The sequence below is a fragment of the Plectrocnemia conspersa genome, unplaced genomic scaffold (genome assembly GCF_051122295.1).
Source record: "Plectrocnemia conspersa isolate PC_06_02 unplaced genomic scaffold, ASM5112229v1 ptg000013l, whole genome shotgun sequence".
NCBI lineage: Eukaryota > Metazoa > Arthropoda > Insecta > Trichoptera > Polycentropodidae > Plectrocnemia > Plectrocnemia conspersa.
This window is the reverse complement of record NW_028277177.1, coordinates 29,706,496-29,726,616: the sequence shown is the minus strand read 5'-3', so window position 1 is coordinate 29,726,616 and position 20,121 is coordinate 29,706,496. Positions and strand designations below refer to the sequence as shown.

The 20,121-nt window shown below is 33.6% G+C and overlaps 4 protein-coding genes across 9 annotated transcripts; 2 read left to right on the top strand and 2 right to left on the bottom strand.

Annotated features, from left to right (window-relative positions):
* Positions 1-433: 433 nt before the first annotated feature.
* Positions 434-7,545, top strand: LOC148227814 (cilia- and flagella-associated protein 206). 2 transcript variants are annotated; one of them, XR_015811908.1, is made up of 13 exons: positions 434-609; positions 690-1,100; positions 1,232-1,362; positions 2,127-2,253; positions 5,119-5,334; positions 5,400-5,638; positions 5,696-5,873; positions 5,933-6,300; positions 6,386-6,701; positions 6,763-6,905; positions 6,965-7,089; positions 7,147-7,256; positions 7,322-7,545. XR_015811908.1 is itself a non-coding variant. In XM_088201437.1 (12 exons), the coding sequence occupies exons 1-12, from the start codon at positions 827-829 to the stop codon at positions 7,457-7,459; spliced, it is 2,319 nt and encodes a 772-aa protein (XP_088057563.1). In that variant the 5' UTR covers positions 705-826; the 3' UTR covers positions 7,460-7,545. The 2 variants fall into 2 exon arrangements, 1 of the variants encoding a protein (XP_088057563.1); XM_088201437.1 differs by lacking the exon at positions 434-609 and having other exon boundaries at positions 705-1,100; positions 6,432-6,701.
* A 1,170-nt stretch (positions 7,546-8,715) lies between these two features.
* Positions 8,716-11,999, bottom strand: LOC148227812 (uncharacterized). The gene is made up of 3 exons (XM_088201439.1): positions 11,862-11,999; positions 9,442-9,830; positions 8,716-9,374 (listed from the first exon to the last, which is right to left on the bottom strand). The coding sequence occupies exons 1-3, from the start codon at positions 11,941-11,943 to the stop codon at positions 9,186-9,188; spliced, it is 660 nt and encodes a 219-aa protein (XP_088057565.1). The 5' UTR covers positions 11,944-11,999; the 3' UTR covers positions 8,716-9,185.
* On the bottom strand, positions 9,855-11,512 carry GatA (glutamyl-tRNA(Gln) amidotransferase subunit A, mitochondrial). Its single transcript, XM_088201438.1, has one exon. The coding sequence runs from the start codon at positions 11,416-11,418 to the stop codon at positions 9,895-9,897; it is 1,524 nt and encodes a 507-aa protein (XP_088057564.1). The 5' UTR covers positions 11,419-11,512; the 3' UTR covers positions 9,855-9,894.
* Positions 12,000-12,719: 720 nt separating the features above from the next.
* On the top strand, positions 12,720-19,189 carry alphaCOP (coatomer subunit alpha). 5 transcript variants are annotated; one of them, XR_015811906.1, is made up of 14 exons: positions 12,720-12,778; positions 12,837-13,107; positions 13,165-13,281; positions 13,345-13,578; positions 14,558-14,859; positions 14,926-15,726; positions 15,865-16,261; positions 16,322-16,519; positions 16,591-16,772; positions 16,836-17,242; positions 17,312-17,940; positions 18,000-18,175; positions 18,240-18,455; positions 18,523-19,189. XR_015811906.1 is itself a non-coding variant. In XM_088201431.1 (14 exons), the coding sequence occupies exons 2-14, from the start codon at positions 12,880-12,882 to the stop codon at positions 18,984-18,986; spliced, it is 3,690 nt and encodes a 1,229-aa protein (XP_088057557.1). In that variant the 5' UTR covers positions 12,720-12,778; positions 12,837-12,879; the 3' UTR covers positions 18,987-19,189. The 5 variants fall into 5 exon arrangements, 2 of the variants coding, with proteins under 2 accessions (XP_088057557.1, XP_088057558.1); XR_015811905.1 differs by having other exon boundaries at positions 17,308-17,940; XR_015811907.1 differs by having other exon boundaries at positions 12,819-13,107; positions 17,308-17,940.
* Positions 19,190-20,121: the final 932 nt, after the last annotated feature.

Sequence of the window (20,121 nt, the reverse complement as noted above, 5' to 3'; positions counted from 1 at the left end):
TATCTCAATATTTACAATTTACAATTAACTATATATTACATAGCCTAGGAACGTCACTGGATATCTGTTTCTGTTAATTCTAAAAATTTCGGAATTTCCTTTTCAACAAGTAATTCTACAGCTTTTTTTATTTGTGTAATAAACTTATGCTTTGATCATTATCACAGTTACACTTATTGATTCGTGTTTCTCATCTAAAATTAATTTATTTAATGGCTATATTTTGCTATGATATTTCTTTGCATATCTTTTACATATGGAATAATTTAAATTCATCGAATTATGCTCAAAATTTTAATTAAAGTTTTTGATGATGGTCAGATTTGTAATAAAAATAAAATAAAATGATTAAACACTTTTAAAAAAAAATCTATCGACTCCTATTTGTTGGAGAAAACTTAAAATAATCAGAGAAGCTGTTTCTATTTTTCAGGCGGAGGTTTAGAGAATAAAAACCAATACTTCATAGATGAGATTCAGATTCGATTGAGAGCCAAGCAAGCACTGTTTAATCAAGGTTTAAGGGTCTACGCAGAGCTACGACGCAGAGGTGATCCAAAGAGACCAGCCTAAGACTGCTGTACAAGCTTTGTACAGCAGTTAAAAATCGTAAACCGAATTAAAATTTCTTTTCTCAAATACTAATAAATCTTGTGTTACTATTTAAAGCATTGACTATTTTTCGACAGAATCCTATGGCCACATACACGCGAGAGGTAGAAACGCCGGTGCATGTAGGGGGAAAATTCCGCTTCCGTTAACGACCTACCTTACCCCGAAATTACGTGAGTGCATTTATTATGTGGCCTAGAAGGCAGACATCGTAATGTCATCTACCTTTCGGCGATGCACGATGAATAATGCATTTAATGGCGGCGGGCGTTGCACGCTCGACAGAGCCGAAAAACCCGATGCCGTTTCCCCCATTGCGAAACTGGTCGGTTGGGCAAGGTCAGAAACGAACGGCGAACAGACAGGTTCCGAGCGAGGAGCTTTCCGAGCTTACCGACAAAGAAGCGTGGCGCTGGCGGATGGGCTGAAGATGCACCAAGCGTACTACTACGAGTGCGTTCACTTTCGGGACCCTCGTCCAAACTTCGGTAATTGCGTTTCAAGGTCACGGTTTCGTGCTGTAAAAGAAAAGCTTTCTTACTACCTTAAATCTATGTCTTTTCATATTTCCTCAATGCATAGCAATAAAGTATAGTCCTATTTCAAACTTTACTTTCAGAGGTCCAACGACAAGACATAAGTAGTTTTCCTGTTGCGGTCCTATACATGAGCGAAAAGCATATTTTATATTCACATTTTAAATCTTTCGTTGCAACTGGGTCAACACAATCAACAACTACTAAATTAATAGTGAGATACCAGACTTTATTTTAATAATTATAAACTATTATCAGATATCACTTTGCACGACCTAGCTCGATTTTATTATTTTTATATATTACGATAAAAATCCGTGATATTAATATTATCTAAAAAAAACTGTGGTGTGCGGTCTGTACTCTGATTTAATAAAAATTTTATTTATTATAATATAACTTCTTACGTTTAGATATAAATTAATTATCTACACATGTAGCTCTTGATTGAAAATATAAGTAATTACTTTAAAATTTATATATTCCTTAACGATATGTAAACATGAAAACATTCTTATTATCTAAAATTATATGTTATTTCATACGAGAGCAATATTTTTATAAATTTGATCCCACGCTATTGAAATATAATATTATATATTTATAACCTTTACCGATACTGCTATTTACGAATTTAAATATTCGAAAACACTTAGGGGACTTTAATTGTCAGAAGGATCAATTATTGGGAGAGCAATAATCGGTATGATAGATATGCCAATTGAAGCGCTGAGTATTAGGTAACTCTTGACATACATAAAATTGAAAAACCAGTATAATAAAAAAATATCTATCATGATTTCAATGCAGATAAGAATAACTAACTGTTCATTACTTATTAAACATTAATGAATTAATATTTAATGAGGTTATATGACATCAAATTAATTAGGCATTTGTGCATAGCGATTCTCAACTTATGCATATTTTGTAGTATTTATTAGTATGAATGTACACGTCTATATTCTCTTGTATTAGCCCGTACGTAGAGCTCTACACGACTACACGGGTCCCCAGGTTGCAAATGAGGGAAAACTCTTAGGAGTCAGCTATCGTGGCGACGCAGTAGCCCGGACAAAGAGCGATGAGACCAGAGCGATAACGGGTAAGCTTTCTTTATAAAATGTCACATCGCTATGACGATTTCGGGACAGCAGCGAATAAGTGTCGCCGCTTAAACTAAGAACAGCTTGACCTAGAGAGAGTCGTCGTTCCTTCTCGGATAGAAAGTACTCGTCAGCGTTGGAACGCCACCTTTATAGGAGAAGACAACTCCGAAATTGAATCTGAGGAGATAGGCCTCATAAGTCTTGTCAAATAACTTATCTAAGAGAATATAACCCTGAAAATAAATACCGAGAACAACCACTGTAGGTGGTCGCCTACATTTCGAAAATGACATAACACTAAAATAATAATGTCCTGTAATCAAATATCAGTATAAAGTTTTTTACTATGCTTTTTCATAACAAAATGTGTGATCAATGCTAAATATTGTTTTAAAAAAATTGCCGGGAATTTGTCCTTATATTTGTATAGTAAATAAACAATTAGCTATAAGGACACAAAAATAATACAATATTGCTTAAAAAAAATTAAATTGCTTGGCAAGCGTACATGCAACCACGTGCATACGATTAGAAACCACTGAGATAAATTTTTAGTTCTAATGGAAAATATTTTCAGATAACTAAATCGATTTTACCGTAAAACCACTTTGTGAAACACGTTGGCAAAATCCCGCGGCCATTACCGTGATTTTTTCATAAAGTAACATTTTAAATATGAAATGGTACTTACTTGAATTTTCACTTCAATATTTAATAAATAATAAAATAACAAAAGATATATTCACTTTGAAAAAAAAATCATTTTAAATTTTGTGTTATGTCAAGGATTGTTTTTAAAATATGTAGTCACGTTCACGTGAAATTGTATAATGATGTTAACGTACATGCAAAGTCCTGCTATCCATATTTGCATTCATAGGATCCAATCTTTGTTGAACTCTTATGTTAAAAAAATTATATTACATTAATTTTAAAAGTATCGCAGTGAAATTTAATAATGTATGTTTAATACTCACATATAAAGAGAGCGACATGTATAATCTCATTGTAAATATAAATATGCTTCACTCTCTGTACCTCGTCGTGCTACTTTGCGCACTTTTTTGGTTTTTTAGCAAATGGAAGATGACAAGTAGCAATTAAACACAGACTGGCCGCTGCAGTATATTTTTATTAAATTCAATAGTTACATGTTAGTTATTGAATGTTTTGTTGTGAGGCCGGTAGACGAGGCGCCACCGGCCGTCGTACTCCCGTTATGGCAAACCAAATAAATCTGCCTCTACACTTACTATTATATTCTTTGCTCTGTGGTTATCACACAGTTGTTTTCGCCACTGTTCTCATGGCGTTGGTCCACTTTTATGTTATATTATATTTATGTGTAAATGTATTAAATAATTATACTACGGCAAAAAACACTACGTAGTTAATTTCAAATATACCGAAAATAATTTTACATTCATTAAAAATGCATTGCACCGAAAATAGTATATTTTTTATTCTAGCATAGTAAAGAACTTAACACATTTGTTTAGCTGCCCTGAATAGTGGAGTGACTTGATAATGATAGCTAATAGTATAACAATCGTAAAATATTAACATGGTAAGCATTTACTTTACTCTTTGCACCTCTCAACGCTACCGTTATATTCTTTGCTCTGTGGTTACCATACAGTTGTTTTCGTTGCAGTCTTTGTGGCATTGATCCAACATATTTTAAGTTAAATATGTGCATTGACTGAATAATTATAATTCAACAAGAAAACACCATGTAGTTAATTTTAATTACTATAAATCTCAGAATGCTTTCTAAGCGGAAGAAGTTTAAACAGACGTCGCATCTCACATATTGCTCCATAGTTTGTCTGCATTTGGATATTATTATTTAAAAATATGATAGCTACCCTTACCGATATAAGAGTAATGGCCAAAGTGTATTCAAACCGAATTTTGGTTAATAGGAGGGCGCAAAAACAATTATCGCTTCTCAGAAGTCAAAAATTCACGTCAAAAGCAATAAACTCGTGTCGGCGCCGTTGCAGTGGGAACGCTCGTTACCGAGCCGACACGATTTTATTGCTTTTGACGTGGATTTTTTACTTCTGAGAAGAGATAATTATTTTTTTGGGCTATTCTGCTGACGGGTTAAGCATATTTAAGATTTTTAATTTTACTCACACTTGTACATAAACTTAGTATAAATTAAGCAATAGGATTTGAAAGGCTTTTTGAGTTTAGATATATGTATAGCATTGATTTTAGCTATATTTTTACAATTTATATTGAATTTTTGGAATGCTTATATTTATAAGTATAATAGATATTCGACAATTAGAATGATAAATAAACAACTGATTCTATGATAACTAAGAACTGTAAATTATTGGTTTAATCATTAACTAGATTAAAAATATTAAATGGATAATTTTGATTATAATTTTATAAATATTTGCTCCAAATATATTTTATATTATAGGGAGAATTCGTTGCATTAAGTCATTTAATGACATCTATTGAGTTAAACAGTAACTTTGATCCTTTAGTAAACTATTGTATACATATATTATTTTTAACTAATGCATATATTATTCCTAATTTATGTATGTTATCATAAATTAATTAAAAAATTACACTTATTAATATAGTAAATATAGTGTATAAATGTATATTATGTGTAATAGTTTTGTTTAACTTGTAATACTATAGTTACTTTATTGATTTACATTAGTGTTATTACTTTTTTATTTATTAACAATTATTGTTATTAAAACATCAATGTACTTTTCATATATTAGCATTTAATAATAACTAAATCGATTAGTAGTGTATAGAAACATATGTAGAATATATTACTATGGTTACTTATTCAGCTTATTGATTAACATTTTGACTATCAGTAAAGATGGCTTTCCCACCGGAGAACATCTTAAAATTCATTGTAGCAGAAGCATCTAAAGAATGCTCCAATCAAAATATATCAATTGACGCTGATTACATTGAGTATTATATAAAACATTGTGCTTTGGATCCCAACTACGGAAAGTATTTCGTTAAAAATCTCACTGAAGATAAAAATGCAGAGTTCGTCAAGCATTGTATTGAAAAACTATCAGGTAAAATAAAATCTTGTTACTTTAATTATAAACTACAACATATACAACATTTTTTTATCTCACAGATGAAAATGAACCTTCAAATCTTATGTTAAAGATGCAGTTAAATTATGAAAATGACTATGACTCACTAGAAAACTTAATTTTTAAGAATCAGGAAAGTATAGATAAAAGAACAGAACCGTTAGTTAATGAGATATTAGAGGCTCGTCCAAATACAAATGAAGATTATGAGAAGCTGTTGAGGAGAATTTCAATTTGTATCGTTCTAAAATCTGGTCTTGGTAATCCTGGAAATATACAGGTATGCATTATTATTACATTAGCATAAAGCCATACATATAAATAATGTTTTTATTAGGTTTTAAGAGAAGGCACTGCAGCTTTGAACAGCGTCTTTACAATGGAAGATTTAAAATTGTTCGTCGATCAAAAAAATCAATTTAAAGAGAAGCAGCTCGTTGAATTACTATGCATAGTATCTGGAATACGTATATTCAATAAAGATTGCAGAAAAGGAGGAGAAAGCATTCCTGAATGTAATATTAGCATAAAATTGAGCAATTATTATTATTTCATACATTTTTCTATATTATAGTGACTACTAACTTGCCCGAAGCCGCCGAAGCCACAAGTTTAGCTCTATCGCATTGTTTGATACGTATAATGGAACGTGTAAACCTCTTGACTACATCCATAGACGATTATATTCACGTGAACCCTGACACTAAATCGGTAGAAGTGACGATACCGAACAATAAGAACATCGACATGAAAAACTACAATCATCTATGCAAAATATTGTCAATATATAGACAATATGAAGTATTAGTCAGAAAGCTGATAGTAGATATGGATAGTCTACAAGTTGAAAATAAAGAATTGTGCGTCAACTTTTCTACTCATATGTTCGATCTGCACTCGATGGTTAGATACAGAACGGCTGTTCCTGCTGATCAAGTGTTTGTAAGTATCGTTAAAATATTTTGTCATATTATGATTGAGTCAATCACAGATTCAGTCATATTATATCATGGTACTTCCTCCCTAGCAATTTTTCGAACTTAGGCCTGAAACTCAAAATTACAAATTTGTAGCCATATTTCATTAGACTGTGGAACTTTTGGCGTCGGATGCAAAACAATATGTTTCTGATATCGGCTATCAATAATCTAATGTGGAATTTGGATTCGGTCCACGAGAAGATGGACGTGCCTTCTCCGGTTATCGATACATTCTTAAACGGAAGGAGAGTCATATCGGACGCTCAACGTCTCCAAAAGACTGAAGAATGCAAGATAGATCATGCGACTAACAAGTGTCAAGTAATTTTTCAAAACGATAAATCTGAAGACGTAATCTGTCAGGTGATAAATCTTATTATTTTGCTTCGCTAAAAATAATGTCTTTAAAGATTGACTGTTTCAGTACTTGGGATTCTGCGGATTGTGCATTTGCGTCGGAGCTCTAATACCGGCTAATCCAAACATGGGATTGCTGAAATGGGGAAGACGTTACTTTGCATTCTGCTCGTTGGATCACGCCACACAATTCGGATTAAATCCTAATCGGTAGATTATTGTTCAAATACTATATTATTAGAAAAATAATCACATTTGAAACTATTTAGATACATAAAAGAAACGCTTGAGTACGTCAGAAGCAACGTAGAGATGATCAACTTTTTACAGATATACGAAGACGTATATTCAGTCCGTCAAATGACAATTTTAACAGCAAAGCGTTCAGATATTGGTACTCAAATTATAATATTAATAAAAGTATAAAATATATTATCATGTTATGTTTTAGCAAAAACTGATGAGAAGGAGGTTCAGACGGAACTACATCCAATTCCATCTTATATCGATAAAAATTACATATGGAACATTTGGGAATATAAGAAAAGAGCTTGTCAAATGGTTTGCGTTTTATTGAAATATTATTGATTCTGGAGTTTTTTTATAATCATTAATTAATTTAACAGGCCAACATTGTTAACTGTAAGACTCATTCTACACAAACACACTTCAGCATCTCTAAACTGGACTTTGGGAGTCAAACCATTAAATTTGTGAGCACAGGATCTCAACATTCGAAGGATGTTGAAACAACCACACAATGAATTGAATTTATAATGTATTTTTCTATATTATATGTATTTTTAACAGTAAAATATGCAACTTAATAACACTGCACAAGAATTAAAAATTTTGCTTTCTCTTCACCACAAAGATATGATAACATAAAATAAAATTTTAATAAAAAAAGTAGTTATGCAATTTGACAAGATTTTTGTAAAAATTATGTTTAATAATTAGGTATATTTGAACTTCAAAATATTTTACTGTGGCTATTAAAAACACAAAAATATATAGCACTAGCTGAGTCTATAGAAATATGTTATTTACATTTGACCCAATATTATTTATAAGGAATAAAACAATAGATACAAATAATAGAATCAGCGCCAATTTAACGCACAGGCAGAGCAGCCGTCCGCCTATGGCGCCCTTGAAAAAATTTACATTAAGACCATTTTATAACTATATAATTTATAATTATACATACAATTAGGAATATTATATAATCATAACCTTTTTATGCATTACATTTTTATAAATACTATCACATAATTTTTTTATTATCACATAAGTAAAACATGTACAATAGCTAAGTTGAGGAAAAGCACTTTAAACATTTGTATAGATGGAGTTAAATGTTTTTTTAATAATGAGAATATTATTGAATAAAATATTATTCTTATTCTCTTTTCCATTTACCAAAAAACTTATATATTTAAATTAATTATAAAAACCGATTTTAATTCAGAATAAAATGCACTAAAATGAGTAATTTTAATCTCAGTAATAAAATATTTAAAATTTTAATTTTCAGTACATACGAGATATTTTCAGCTTTATGCAAGGCATTTAAAATAATAAAAAATGAATCCTAATGCAAATACAGTAGAACTCCCAATTCGGGATGTGCTATTTGGGGGCGTGTAGTTGGGGGACTAGAAAATACTGATACAATTTTTTGTAATACGTACATACATGTATGTATGAATCAGGCTAGTGTGGTGAGATATCCTCTCTTTAGCTCGCTCATACATAAAGTATTGGGCACCCAAATAGCAGATCCCCAATTTAGCGTGTTATTGGGGGGTTTACTGCATATACATACATATAATCTTATTTACAAAATATTAAAGATTAAATATTTTAAGAGAGTTGAGTTTTTTCAATTAAAATAAATTAAAATGTACGTACCGGATTATGCTTCACTAAGATTCCTTGAACACACTTTGAAGTGTCCTTGAACTTCACTGATGCTCCTCTGAAGATAAGACAGACTATGAATGTTGATGAAAGACTGTTTTTATATTGACAGATTTTATTTAATAAAAATATGCAAAGGTTCCAAAAAAAATTGTCATACAACAAAGGCAATATCGCATGGAATCATATTTTAGAGAAATTTATATCATACATTAAAAAACATCCTATATTTGTAAACATATTTAAAGTGATATACTTTATATTAGAATTGTAAATTTTGCCTAATTTCCTTGATCTTTCCCCTTTAGATTATCTCCTATTTAAATATTTAGATTTATTTCTAGAAATACGAAATAAAAGCCTTAGATGACTACATTAAAAATAAGGTACTACTTGTTTAAATGGATCATATTTTGATTATTAAAAATGTAGTTAAAAAATAGCGTTTTATATTATAACTCACTAAAAATATCAGGCACTTCATATATAACTGAAATCAGTATGTATTTCTAGATTGAGTTATCTCATCCTTTTGTTAAAAAGTTGTACATTATAATAGATAAATTATTATTTCATTGGAGTCTGATTTAATTTTAAATTGCGCAAATCTTTTTTAGCACTCATAACGAGAGTCCTTTGATCTATGATAATTTTGAGCTCGTCGCATTTGCTCTTCAAGTTTTGAAGTTCTATTTGATTCTGTTTGAAGCTCTCGGGGAGAATTTCAAATGGTATTTTAAATTTCGATAGTCGCATCTGAAATATTATATTTAAATTAATATTGGCGAATCTATAAGGATATAAAACTAACGCAAATACTTACAGTTAGCTCATTATATTTGGATTTATAATTTGAAATCTTATTATCTATCGAGCATTTCTTTTTGATGTGATCGTCGGTCTGAGATTCTTTGTTTATCTTTTCTTTCACGGTCGCCAAGTCTTCCCTGAACGTCTCCAGTTCGTCCGAGTCTTTCTTGATCCTCTTTTCTATACTTCTAGTGTTCTGCTCCAGTTCTAAAATAATCGGTTCATACTCCATCTTTTCCATTTCCAAATCATAATTCCAGCAGTATAAAGACATTGGATTTAAATCTCGGAGATTTGACGCTTTATTATACAAAGCCATCTCGGATAAGAGCTCATTGGTGCGAGGTGTTAAATCTTTCAGATCCAAATCGACGGACGATAACAATTCATCATTTTTTGAATCTAAAAATAATAAATAAAAACACATTTATATAACAACTATATTTATTCTAAAAATCGGTACATATTATTCAGTTTTAATGACAAATTTAGGAAAGTTGACTAAGCTTTCAATTTTTTTTGCAACTGTGAATAAAAGTTTTTCGGAAAAACTCGGTCCTATCAACTGTAACGCTATCGGTAACTTATTCTTAGATAATCTGACGGGTAACGATATAGCCGGTACTCCGGCCATGTTAGCAGGTTGAGTGCAATAATCGTGCTTCGCACATTGATCTCTATTGTCCAACATCACATAATCTCTATAATACGGAGCGTCTCCTAAAACAGTCGGAGTGAGTAATAAATCTACTCTATTACTATCGTTCTTATTGAAGATCTTTTTAAAATCGTTGCTGATCAACCGTCTGATTTTCATGGCTTTAACGAAGTATTTTTCATAGTTTTTCGTCAGTAGAAAATAGTTTCCGGCTAAGATTCGGTTTCGAACGACCATATTGAAACCTTCGGAGCGTGATTTTGCATATAGTTCATTGGTAGAACTGCAACTCTCCGGTCTCAATCCGTATTCGATGCCGTCATATCGTGCCATGTTACTAGCTACTTCGCATTGGTTCAAAACGGAATAAACGACAATAGAAGCCGACGTATGCGGCATCGAAACTCGCTTAACTATAGCTCCTTGATCTTCTAATAAATTAGCGACATCTTTCCAAGCTATTAAAACGTCTTCGCTCAATTCGTCGCACATATATTCATCAGGTATTCCAACGGTCAAGCCTTTTACGCTGATTTGATTCGGATCTTCGGGCGTTTCGATCGTCTTATACTTTTTTTTAACAGTAGTTGAATCGAAATCATCAGGACCTGCTATGCAATTATATATAATCACACAATCGTCAACATTTCTAGTCAAAATCCCAGGAACGTCCATCGAATTAACTAACGGAATCAACCCGTGCCTTGAAACCGTTCCATACGTCGGTTTAAATCCTACAATACCACACAAAGCGGCCGGATTCCTCGTAGATCCACCAGTATCAGATCCGATTGCAGCAAAACAACTCCCCGAAGCTACCGCTACGGCGCTACCGCCAGAACTGCCGCCCGCGATTCTCCAATTATTCTCATTGGTACAATTGGTATCGAACTTAGATCCCCAAATGTTCTTAGTCGGTCCGTATATGGAATCCACAGTACCCGAACCCATAGCGAATTGATCCAAATTAGTTTTTCCGATCATTATAGCGCCGTTATCTTTCAGTCTAGACACCACTGTAGCGTCATACGGCGGAATGAAATTTTTCAACATCTTAGATGCACATGTAGTTTTTACTCCGTTGGTGCAAAAGTTATCTTTGATCGCTATCGGTATTCCTTGAAGCGGTTTCGCATTCTTTATCGTCCTCTTTTTATCCAAACTCTCAGCCGCATTCATCGCCACCACTGGCAGAAACGTAATTATAGAATTGAGCGATTTAACTTGTTCGGCTCTACTCAACGACAGAGTCATGAGTTCACTAAATGAGATTGAGCCCTCTAAAACGGCTCTTCTAGCGCTCAATATGTTAAGCGACAGTAATTTATCCATCGCTTAATAGTTTTAATTGATAAATCGGCGTCAAATTTGAGCAATGCGTGGAGCTGTAACGATACGTAACGAACGCTTTTAGGTTATGTTACTTAGGTTGTCAAACGAAACGTCAAATGACATTTATAAAATAAACAATTTTTAAATGAAAATCTCAACAAAACATTACAATACCGATCAAATTAATTCAAATTAACAAGAAATAACTAATTTGCCTAACGAACTATATATTTTAATCCATTATTAACGACATAAACTAAATTTGTATGTTAAAATTGATACAAATACTTATTGCATACATGTGTTTACCATGCTTTTGTTCTATATATGTCAATGTACAACAGTTTTACATCGTGTACAGTTTAGATTTAGCTGTTTTAAAGCAGTCAATGTTTAAGCAATGTAATACGATCAATTATGGTATAATATAAGAAAAATGTTACCTTTAGCTAAAAGATCTTTCCTCTGACAATCTTTCGTAGCATTTACTGCTTCTTGAAGCAACTCGACGCTTCCAAACTCCATTTAGTTCGGTTGACAGTTAGTGAACCCAGTTTTGAAACTCGTACTTATTTTGGCCTAAAACACTTTATATTCGTCCGTGTCTAATAATTAAAAATAGAGAAAAATATAAAAGGATATTATTGTTTTGGAGTAACATTTTTATGATTTGCAATCAAATAAAAATACTCTTAAACAAAGTGACTATAATTTCTAAATTGTGTACAGAACCAGACGCAAATAAAAATAACTTGTAAGCTACTTCACTTGTAAGGTCTCTCAAAATCCTCCATTCTCAAAAATAGTGAAAAATGACATAAAATTGTTAATTCACATATTAAAAAAGACATAATAATATTAAAAATAGTACCTAGTAGCAGTTATAATAATAACAATAGTTGAGTAAAACCTCTATATAATAGATTAATGTGGGTGAAAGGGTATTTGTTAAAGCCAAAAGTGTATTATATATAAAAGTACGTTTTCGGATCGAATCTTTCATTTTAAATCAGATCACTTTCGCCATTTAAATATAAGTCACTAACTTGTTTAAAGTCCAAACTACGCCATCGAACACTTCCGAGAACTTTTTGACGTCGATAAGAATCATTCAGCACAGTAGTGTAACAAATACTGACTTTGATTATTTACGAAATTTATGTTAAATTTGCAAAAAAAATGTGATTGATAATAATTATTTTAGTATGTATGTATGTATAAATTAACAGTAATAAAAATTCGCAATTTGAATGTGTAATATAAACATATTGGCCGTATTTTGCTGACTTATGACCAAAGTGTTTTAGTGCATTGACGTGTCAGCCAGTGCTGTCATTTCGGCCGGCGGCCTGCGAAATAGGTAATTACACGTATAGACGATATATTGCCACTCCATATAGTTACTATTTGATTTACAGAATAAGCGACAGTGTGGGGTCGAACAACGGAAACGACTCAAAGATGCTGACTAAGTTCGAGACTAAGTCAGCACGAGTGAAGGGCATATCGTTTCATCCGTGGCGACCCTGGGTACTGTCCAGCTTACACAATGGCACCATCCAGCTGTGGGACTATCGCATGTGCACGCTGTTGGATAAGTTCGAAGAGCACGACGGACCCGTCAGAGGCGTGTGCTTTCACTCGCAACAACCGCTCTTCGTTTCCGGCGGAGACGATTACAAAATCAAAGTATATTTTCATTTTCTATAGACTAATCGACACGCGATTTAATAACACTTTCATCAGGTTTGGAACTACAAACAGAGGCGCTGCATTTTTACCCTACTGGGCCATTTAGATTATATCAGAACCACAGTGTTCCATCATAAATATCCGTGGATTCTTAGCGCGTCTGACGACCAGGTAAAATCTTATTCAAATACATTTAACAATCGTTTTATATATTGCTTCTTTTATTTTTTATAGACCATCAGGATATGGAATTGGCAATCGCGCCAATGCATCTGCGTCTTGACTGGCCACAACCACTACGTAATGTGTGCCACGTTCCATCCGACGGAAGATTTGGTCGTATCGGCTTCTTTAGATCAGAGCGTCAGAGTTTGGGACGTGACCGGATTGAGGAAAAAAGTTGCACCCGGTCCTGCAGTTTTGTACGATCATATGCGGAATCCTCAGGCGCCAGATCTATTTGGACAGGTTACTTTTCTATCCATTATAATATAATATATAATAAGGGTTCCTATATTATGTTGACAGCTTTAACATTCTTTTCAAAATTGAATATATTTTTCATTACAGTATGACTAATACACTCTGCACAAATTTGTGCATTTCGTCATTTCATAACATATTCATTTAGAGCTTTAGCCAAAGATGTTACTAATATTATATTAACTAACGTAGTGAAAAAAATCAATACCTGAAATTCTGGAGGCAGTGTTTACACATTTTTTTCTATAAATAAATCTCACATATTATATATTCATAATAATGAAATAAAAATGTATTTAAGTATTTTTTAACACTTTTATATTCTTTCAACTATTAAAAAATAAAACAGGAAGAATTGAAACGGTCTTTTTGCCAGGATTCAATATGACTTTGTAGAATTAGCCATTAGCAAAAGTGCCCTTTTGGTAAAACCTACAATATAAATGATTCATTCTTTATCATTATGGCCCTTGGAACATGTGCATCATATTTTCTCAAATTTCGTTACTATATAAGTACATGTTGAATTTTCGTAAAAATGTATTTTGAGACACAGGGACATCATTTAGGGCTTGCGTTTGCCCATCCGAAATTGTGCCATAAACATGTGTGTCATGTGTTAAAATAATGAGACACTACTAAAAAAAATCGTATTTGAGTTCAAATAAAATTCACTGCATCTCATTATTTTATGTTAACAATGCACTGAAAATATAATAATTTTCTGTCAAAAATCTAACATTCAATTAAAACCATTAGTCTTTACCTAATAAAGAAAGTAGCATATTTTTAGATTAACCCGACATATCATGTAAACACATTATAGTACACAATTTAGGTAATGTTAAACTTAAAAAGATTTTACCGCATAAGAAAAACGTCTCGTAAGCTACTTTTGACCCATGGAACACATTTCGCCGACCCCTGGTCTAAAGGATATATTATTTATGAATATTTATTTTAGGCCGATGCTGTTGTTAAACATGTCCTGGAAGGACACGATCGTGGAGTCAATTGGGCTTGCTTCCATCCAACTCTGCCTTTGATCGTATCGGCGGCTGACGATAGGCAAATTAAACTGTGGCGCATGAACGATTCGAAAGCTTGGGAGGTCGATACGTGTCGCGGTCATTACAATAACGTGTCTTGTGTGCTATTCCACGCTCGCCAAGAAGTCATGATATCGAACTCTGAAGATAAGTCTATCAGAGTGTGGGATATGAGTAAGAGGACGTGTTTGAATACGTTCCGTAGAGAATACGATAGGTATGATTAGTTTATATATTTATTTATATAAGTGTCGATGTTTTTGATAAATATTTTTATATATAGATTTTGGGTGTTGTCCTCTCATCCGACTTTGAATCTCTTTGCCGCCGGACACGATTCAGGAATGATCATCTTCAAATTAGAGAGAGAACGTCCCGCTTACGTCGTACAGGCTAACATGCTGTATTATATCAAGGAGAGATTCTTACGCAAGGTCGATCTCACCACGTCCGTTGATTCGGTGGTGATGCAGATAAAAGGAAATGGAAGAACTCCTCCGTACAGCATGTCTTACAATCAAGCAGAATCCTGCATTTTGCTGACTTATCGCCTTCAGGGAGGCGCTGAAAAATACGTGTACGATCTGTACATGATTCCGAAGAACGCCGAGAACTCTTCTTCGAGCGCACCCGCAGAAGAACCGAAGAGAGGAGCCGGAATAACGGCTCTCTGGGTGGCTAGGAACAGATTCGCCACTTTAGACAGAAATAATCAGTTACTCATCAAAAACTTGAAGAACGAGATCACCAAGAAAGTACAGACTCCGACGTGCGATGAGATATTCTACGCCGGAACTGGAATGCTTTTGCTTCGAGATCCTGAAAATCTTACGCTATTCGACGTCCAACAAAAGCGTACGATGGCTCAATTTAAGATCTGTAAATGCCGCTATGTGATTTGGTCCGCTGACATGTCTCTGGTGGCGCTCTTGGCCAAGAACTCCGTCACACTATGCAACCGTAAACTGGAATCGTTGTGTTCCGTACATGAGAATACGCGCGTCAAATCGGGAGCTTGGGACGACTCCGGAATGGTGTTCATATACACGACGACCAACCATATCAAATACACATGCACCAACGGGTATTTTGTTAATAATAGCACTGCATTTTTTGTCACAATGATAAAATAACTCAATTGCGGCAAAAATCTTATTGTAGTGTAATTTTTATTATATTTAATTCATAAGATTTTTTTTAAATATTTTTAATTGATTTTTAGGGATCACGGTATTATAAGAACCCTCGATCTGCCCGTTTACGTGACTCGTGTTAAAGGATCTCAAGCTTTTTGTTTGGATCGAGAATGCCGTCCTCGAGTATTGAAGATCGATCCGACGGAATACAAGTTCAAGTTGGCGTTGATCAATAGAAAGTACGATGAAGTTCTCACCATGGTGAGAACGGCGAAACTGGTCGGTCAGTCTATAATATCGTATTTGCAACAGAAGGGCTATCCGGAAGTCGCTTTGCATTTCGTGAAGGACGAAAAGACTCGTTTCACTTTGGCTTTGGAGTGCGGAAATATCGAGGCCGCTTTGGAAGCGGCTAAGTCCATCGAGAGCGCAAGCTGTTGGGATAGACTGGCCAAAGCGGCGTTGGCTCAGGGTAACCACCAAGTAAGTGTTAAAAAAAATTGTGTGACTCACCTTTTTTTAATATATATTTTATTTTAATAGATCGTAGAGATGTGCTATCAACGCACGAAGCGTTTTGAGAAGCTGACTTTCTTGTACTTAGTAACTGGAAATCTCGAGAAACTGAAAAAAATGATGAAGATAGCCGACATCAGGAACGATAAGTCTTCACACTTCCAAACGGCTCTTCAACTCGGAGACGCAAAGGAGAAGATGAATATTCTTAACAAATGTGGACAGGTTAATATAAATCTGTTTATTTTAATAATAAAATACAATACATTTATAATGATTTATTTTTTAATATTTAGAAAACTCTTGCATACATGATCGCTTCCACTTACGGATATGACAAAGAAGCTGAAGAAATTAAAGTATCACTACCGGAGAAGGCGGACAAGCTTCCGCAGCCGATATCGAATGCCAAAATCATCAGACCGCCACTTCCAGTTCACAACTGTCAGACTAACTGGCCGCTTTTGACCGTGTCTAGGTAATTCTTATAGTGTTACGCAATTGTTGATAGAGAATTTAATTAATGTTTGGTATATTTCAGAGGATTCTTTGAAGGTCAAGTGTTGACAAGAGGAGCTGCACAAGTCCAATCTGCTTTGAGTGCTCCTGGTATGTTAGCTGAGCCGATAGAAGCTGTTGAGCAGATCGCCGGTGCTTGGGGAGACGATGACGACATTGATCCAGATGAGAAGCCTAAGGTAATTCTCGCTGTAGTTTTAAATTAATTTTTGAACAGTCTGTCTTTAGTGTCTAGCTCTTCAAAGACCGACAAATCAATCTTATGTATTTTATATATTCTTTAAATATATAAGGCGTAACGTCTGTTTGTTGTTCAAACCCAAACCTAATCTAAACAATCTTGACTAGGGGTTCCAAAAAAACAGTTTTCGGTTTTTTTACATATCAAAAACTGGTTAATCAATTTTAACCATCCTCGGAAAAATTAAGGTATTTCGTATGTTTTAAATTTTTACTTTAAAAAATAAGTATGTAAAAATTTGAATTTTCATTAGCCAGCTCATCTCTCAGAAGATAATAAGCGGAAGAAGTACAGACAGTCGTCGCATCTCGCATATTGCTCCATAGTTGGTCTGCACTTTGATACTACACTGTTTTAAAAATATGATAGCTATCATTACTGATATTAATACGGACTTTTAATATAAAAGTATCGGTAAAAGTTTATTCAAACCGAATTTTGGTCAATAGGAGGACACAAAAACAATTATCACTTCTCAGAAGTCAAAAATTCACGTCAAAAGCAGTAAAATCGTGCCAGCGTCGTTGCAGTGGGAACGTGCAATGGCGCCGATACGATTTTATATAAACAAATGGACAAAGAGAGCAAATTTTACTAATACTTAATCCTTTTTCTCTATTGAAACCTGTATTGTATCTACAATATAATTAATTAAAATTTCATCATAGGATGATGCATCAGCAGCTCAAGGCGCCGGATGGGACGTTGATGACGACTTGGACATTCCTGAAGAGCTTCTTGCCAATGCCGATCTTGTTGCGGGATCCGAAGGAGAAGGCTACTTCACACCGCCTACCAGAGGACGATCTTTGCGTGCCATGTGGCCAGACAATTCACGTCTAGCTGCCGATCACATTGCGGCCGGATCGTTTGAATCTGCATTTAGGTATAAATCTATCAATACAAACAATCTTATACGCCATTACATTATATTTATAATTTCAGGTTATTAAACGAGCAAGTCGGCATCGTAAACTTTTCTCCGTTTGAACAGCTATTCATGACGTGCTATGCCTCCTCTGAATTGTGCTTCACCGGACTTCCGAGTTTGCCATCTCTTTCTACATATCCTCAGAGGAATTGGAAAGATGCGACGCCTAAGAACGGATTGCCAGCTCTAAGTAATATTTAAATTAATAATATATTTATAATAAATGTATTTTAATCGCTTTTAAATTATTTTAGCTATAAAGCTGAGTGATTTGGTACAACGGCTTCAATCTTGTTACTATATGACAACGCAAGGTAACTTCACGGAAGCTGTTGAAAAATTACGTCAAATAATGCTGGCGATACCACTATTGATCGTTGATAGTAAGCAAGAAATAGCCGAAGCTAAAGAACTGCTGCAGATCTGTAGAGAATACGTTCTCGGATTAGAAATGGAGACTTTTAGAAAAGGTTTGTGTTATTATTAATATTAAATTATTATGTTAATATTGCCTGATTTATAAATATATCCTTTTAGCTTTACCTAAAAAGACGGACGAAGAGCAGAAACGTAATTGCGAATTGGCTGCTTATTTCACACATTGCGGATTACAGCCAGTTCATCAGTTCCTGACCCTCAGGATTGCCTTGAACGTTTGCTTCAAAGCCAAAAATTACAAAACTGCATCGTCGTTCGCTAAAAGATTACTTGAACTGGGACCGTCGAGTGAAGTAGCGCAAAACGCAAGAAAAGTCGTTCAGTCTTGTGATAAAAATTCAAATGATGAACACCATCTTTTGTATGACGAGCACAATCCTTTCAATCTGTGCGGAATCAGTTATAAGCCTATTTATAGAGGAAAGCCTGAAGAAAAATGCCCATTGTGTGGTGCTACATTCTCACCGGAATATAAAGAAAGGCTTTGTACAATTTGTACTGTTGCCGAGATCGGAAAGGATTGTTCAGGATTGAAGATATCGCAGATGCAGTTCCAGAAGTAATTACAGAATTATTTGTTTCGATTGTTTTAACCTTAAATTAAGAAAGGCTTAGTTGAATGTCATATTGTATTATGTACGAAGATTTTATTTTTGAAGTGTAACTGAATATATTTAATGATTGTATGTTAAGTATTAAATAAATGTGAATTATTATAAATATTATAATTAGTTGTTTTCAACTTAATAAAGCATTTTTGCAAGTCTGATTTTATTTTATTCATATTGTAAGTTAAGCAAAAGATAAAAACTTATATCTAGTGTATGAAAACAATTGATTGTTTTATATATTTGTAAATCAAAATCCACAATGAGTTATTTTTGTAAAAATGAAAGAGGACTTTACACTAGCAATATTTTGCTTTTTTCATGCAGCACCATGAAATCTAATGGTAAAAGGTCATGTTTGTATGTGTGTTGACACAATACTCAAAAACTACTGGACCGATTTCGCTGAAAATTTCACAATTTGTTCTTATTAGTACCGAGAGTGTTTATAGAATGAAATCCGACAGATAACGCGCTGTATATTTTTTATAATCCATAAATTAAGTTTTAGACGCTCGCTGTCGTTCACGATGCAGCACTGCCGTATATTTTTCATTGTAACCCATAAATTAAGTTTTAGATGTTCGCCGCTGAACTATAATTTTGTCATCTCATCATGACGTCACATCACCGCTGTTGATTTTTCTTTATTTAAATACATCTTAATTTAGTATTACATATTCGCATCCTGTCACATACAACCCATAAATTAAATTTTAGATGCTCGTCGCAGTTCTAATTATTTAAATGTATCTCAAATTTCTGTTATAATGACATCACACTTTCGTCATCATGTATGTTAAACCCGTGTAAAATATGTATAAATACGGTGTAATAAATTGAACAAAACATGGAATCGTTTGGCCAGTCGGGCGAAGCTGAGCTCGGATTTTGAAAGTATGTTTCATGAAATAATACATTTTTCAATTGTTAAATATTAATTGTGATAATCAATTTTAGGCTGTTGCATAAAAATCAAAATAAGAGAAGCAATTCAAGAAAAAAATGGCGATATACTAGATCATTGATAAAACAAAACTAAATAAATCAATAAAAGAACTGAAAATCCTAATACAAACACAAAAAAAAT

What these genes read in the sequence shown, in the direction of transcription:
- LOC148227814 (XM_088201437.1), top strand. Translation starts at nt 827, where the DNA reads ATGTCATCTACCTTTCGGCGATGCACGATGAATAATGCATTTAATGGC. An exon ending in GGACCCTCGTCCAAACTTCG is followed by an intron (nt 1,101 to 1,231) that starts GTAATTGCGTTT and finishes CTTTACTTTCAG; the next exon opens with AGGTCCAACGACAAGACATA. An exon ending in GTAATCCTGGAAATATACAG is followed by an intron (nt 5,639 to 5,695) that starts GTATGCATTATT and finishes TGTTTTTATTAG; the next exon opens with GTTTTAAGAGAAGGCACTGC.
- LOC148227812 (XM_088201439.1), bottom strand. Translation starts at nt 11,943, where the DNA reads ATGGAGTTTGGAAGCGTCGAGTTGCTTCAAGAAGCAGTAAATGCTACG. An exon ending in GAAAGATCTTTTAGCTAAAG is followed by an intron (nt 9,831 to 11,861) that starts GTAACATTTTTC and finishes TATTATTTTTAG; the next exon opens with ATTCAAAAAATGATGAATTG. An exon ending in CCAAATATAATGAGCTAACT is followed by an intron (nt 9,375 to 9,441) that starts GTAAGTATTTGC and finishes ATAATATTTCAG; the next exon opens with ATGCGACTATCGAAATTTAA.
- GatA (XM_088201438.1), bottom strand. Translation starts at nt 11,418, where the DNA reads ATGGATAAATTACTGTCGCTTAACATATTGAGCGCTAGAAGAGCCGTT.
- alphaCOP (XM_088201431.1), top strand. Translation starts at nt 12,880, where the DNA reads ATGCTGACTAAGTTCGAGACTAAGTCAGCACGAGTGAAGGGCATATCG. An exon ending in TTCCGTAGAGAATACGATAG is followed by an intron (nt 14,860 to 14,925) that starts GTATGATTAGTT and finishes TTTTATATATAG; the next exon opens with ATTTTGGGTGTTGTCCTCTC. An exon ending in ATCCAGATGAGAAGCCTAAG is followed by an intron (nt 16,993 to 17,722) that starts GTAATTCTCGCT and finishes ATTTCATCATAG; the next exon opens with GATGATGCATCAGCAGCTCA.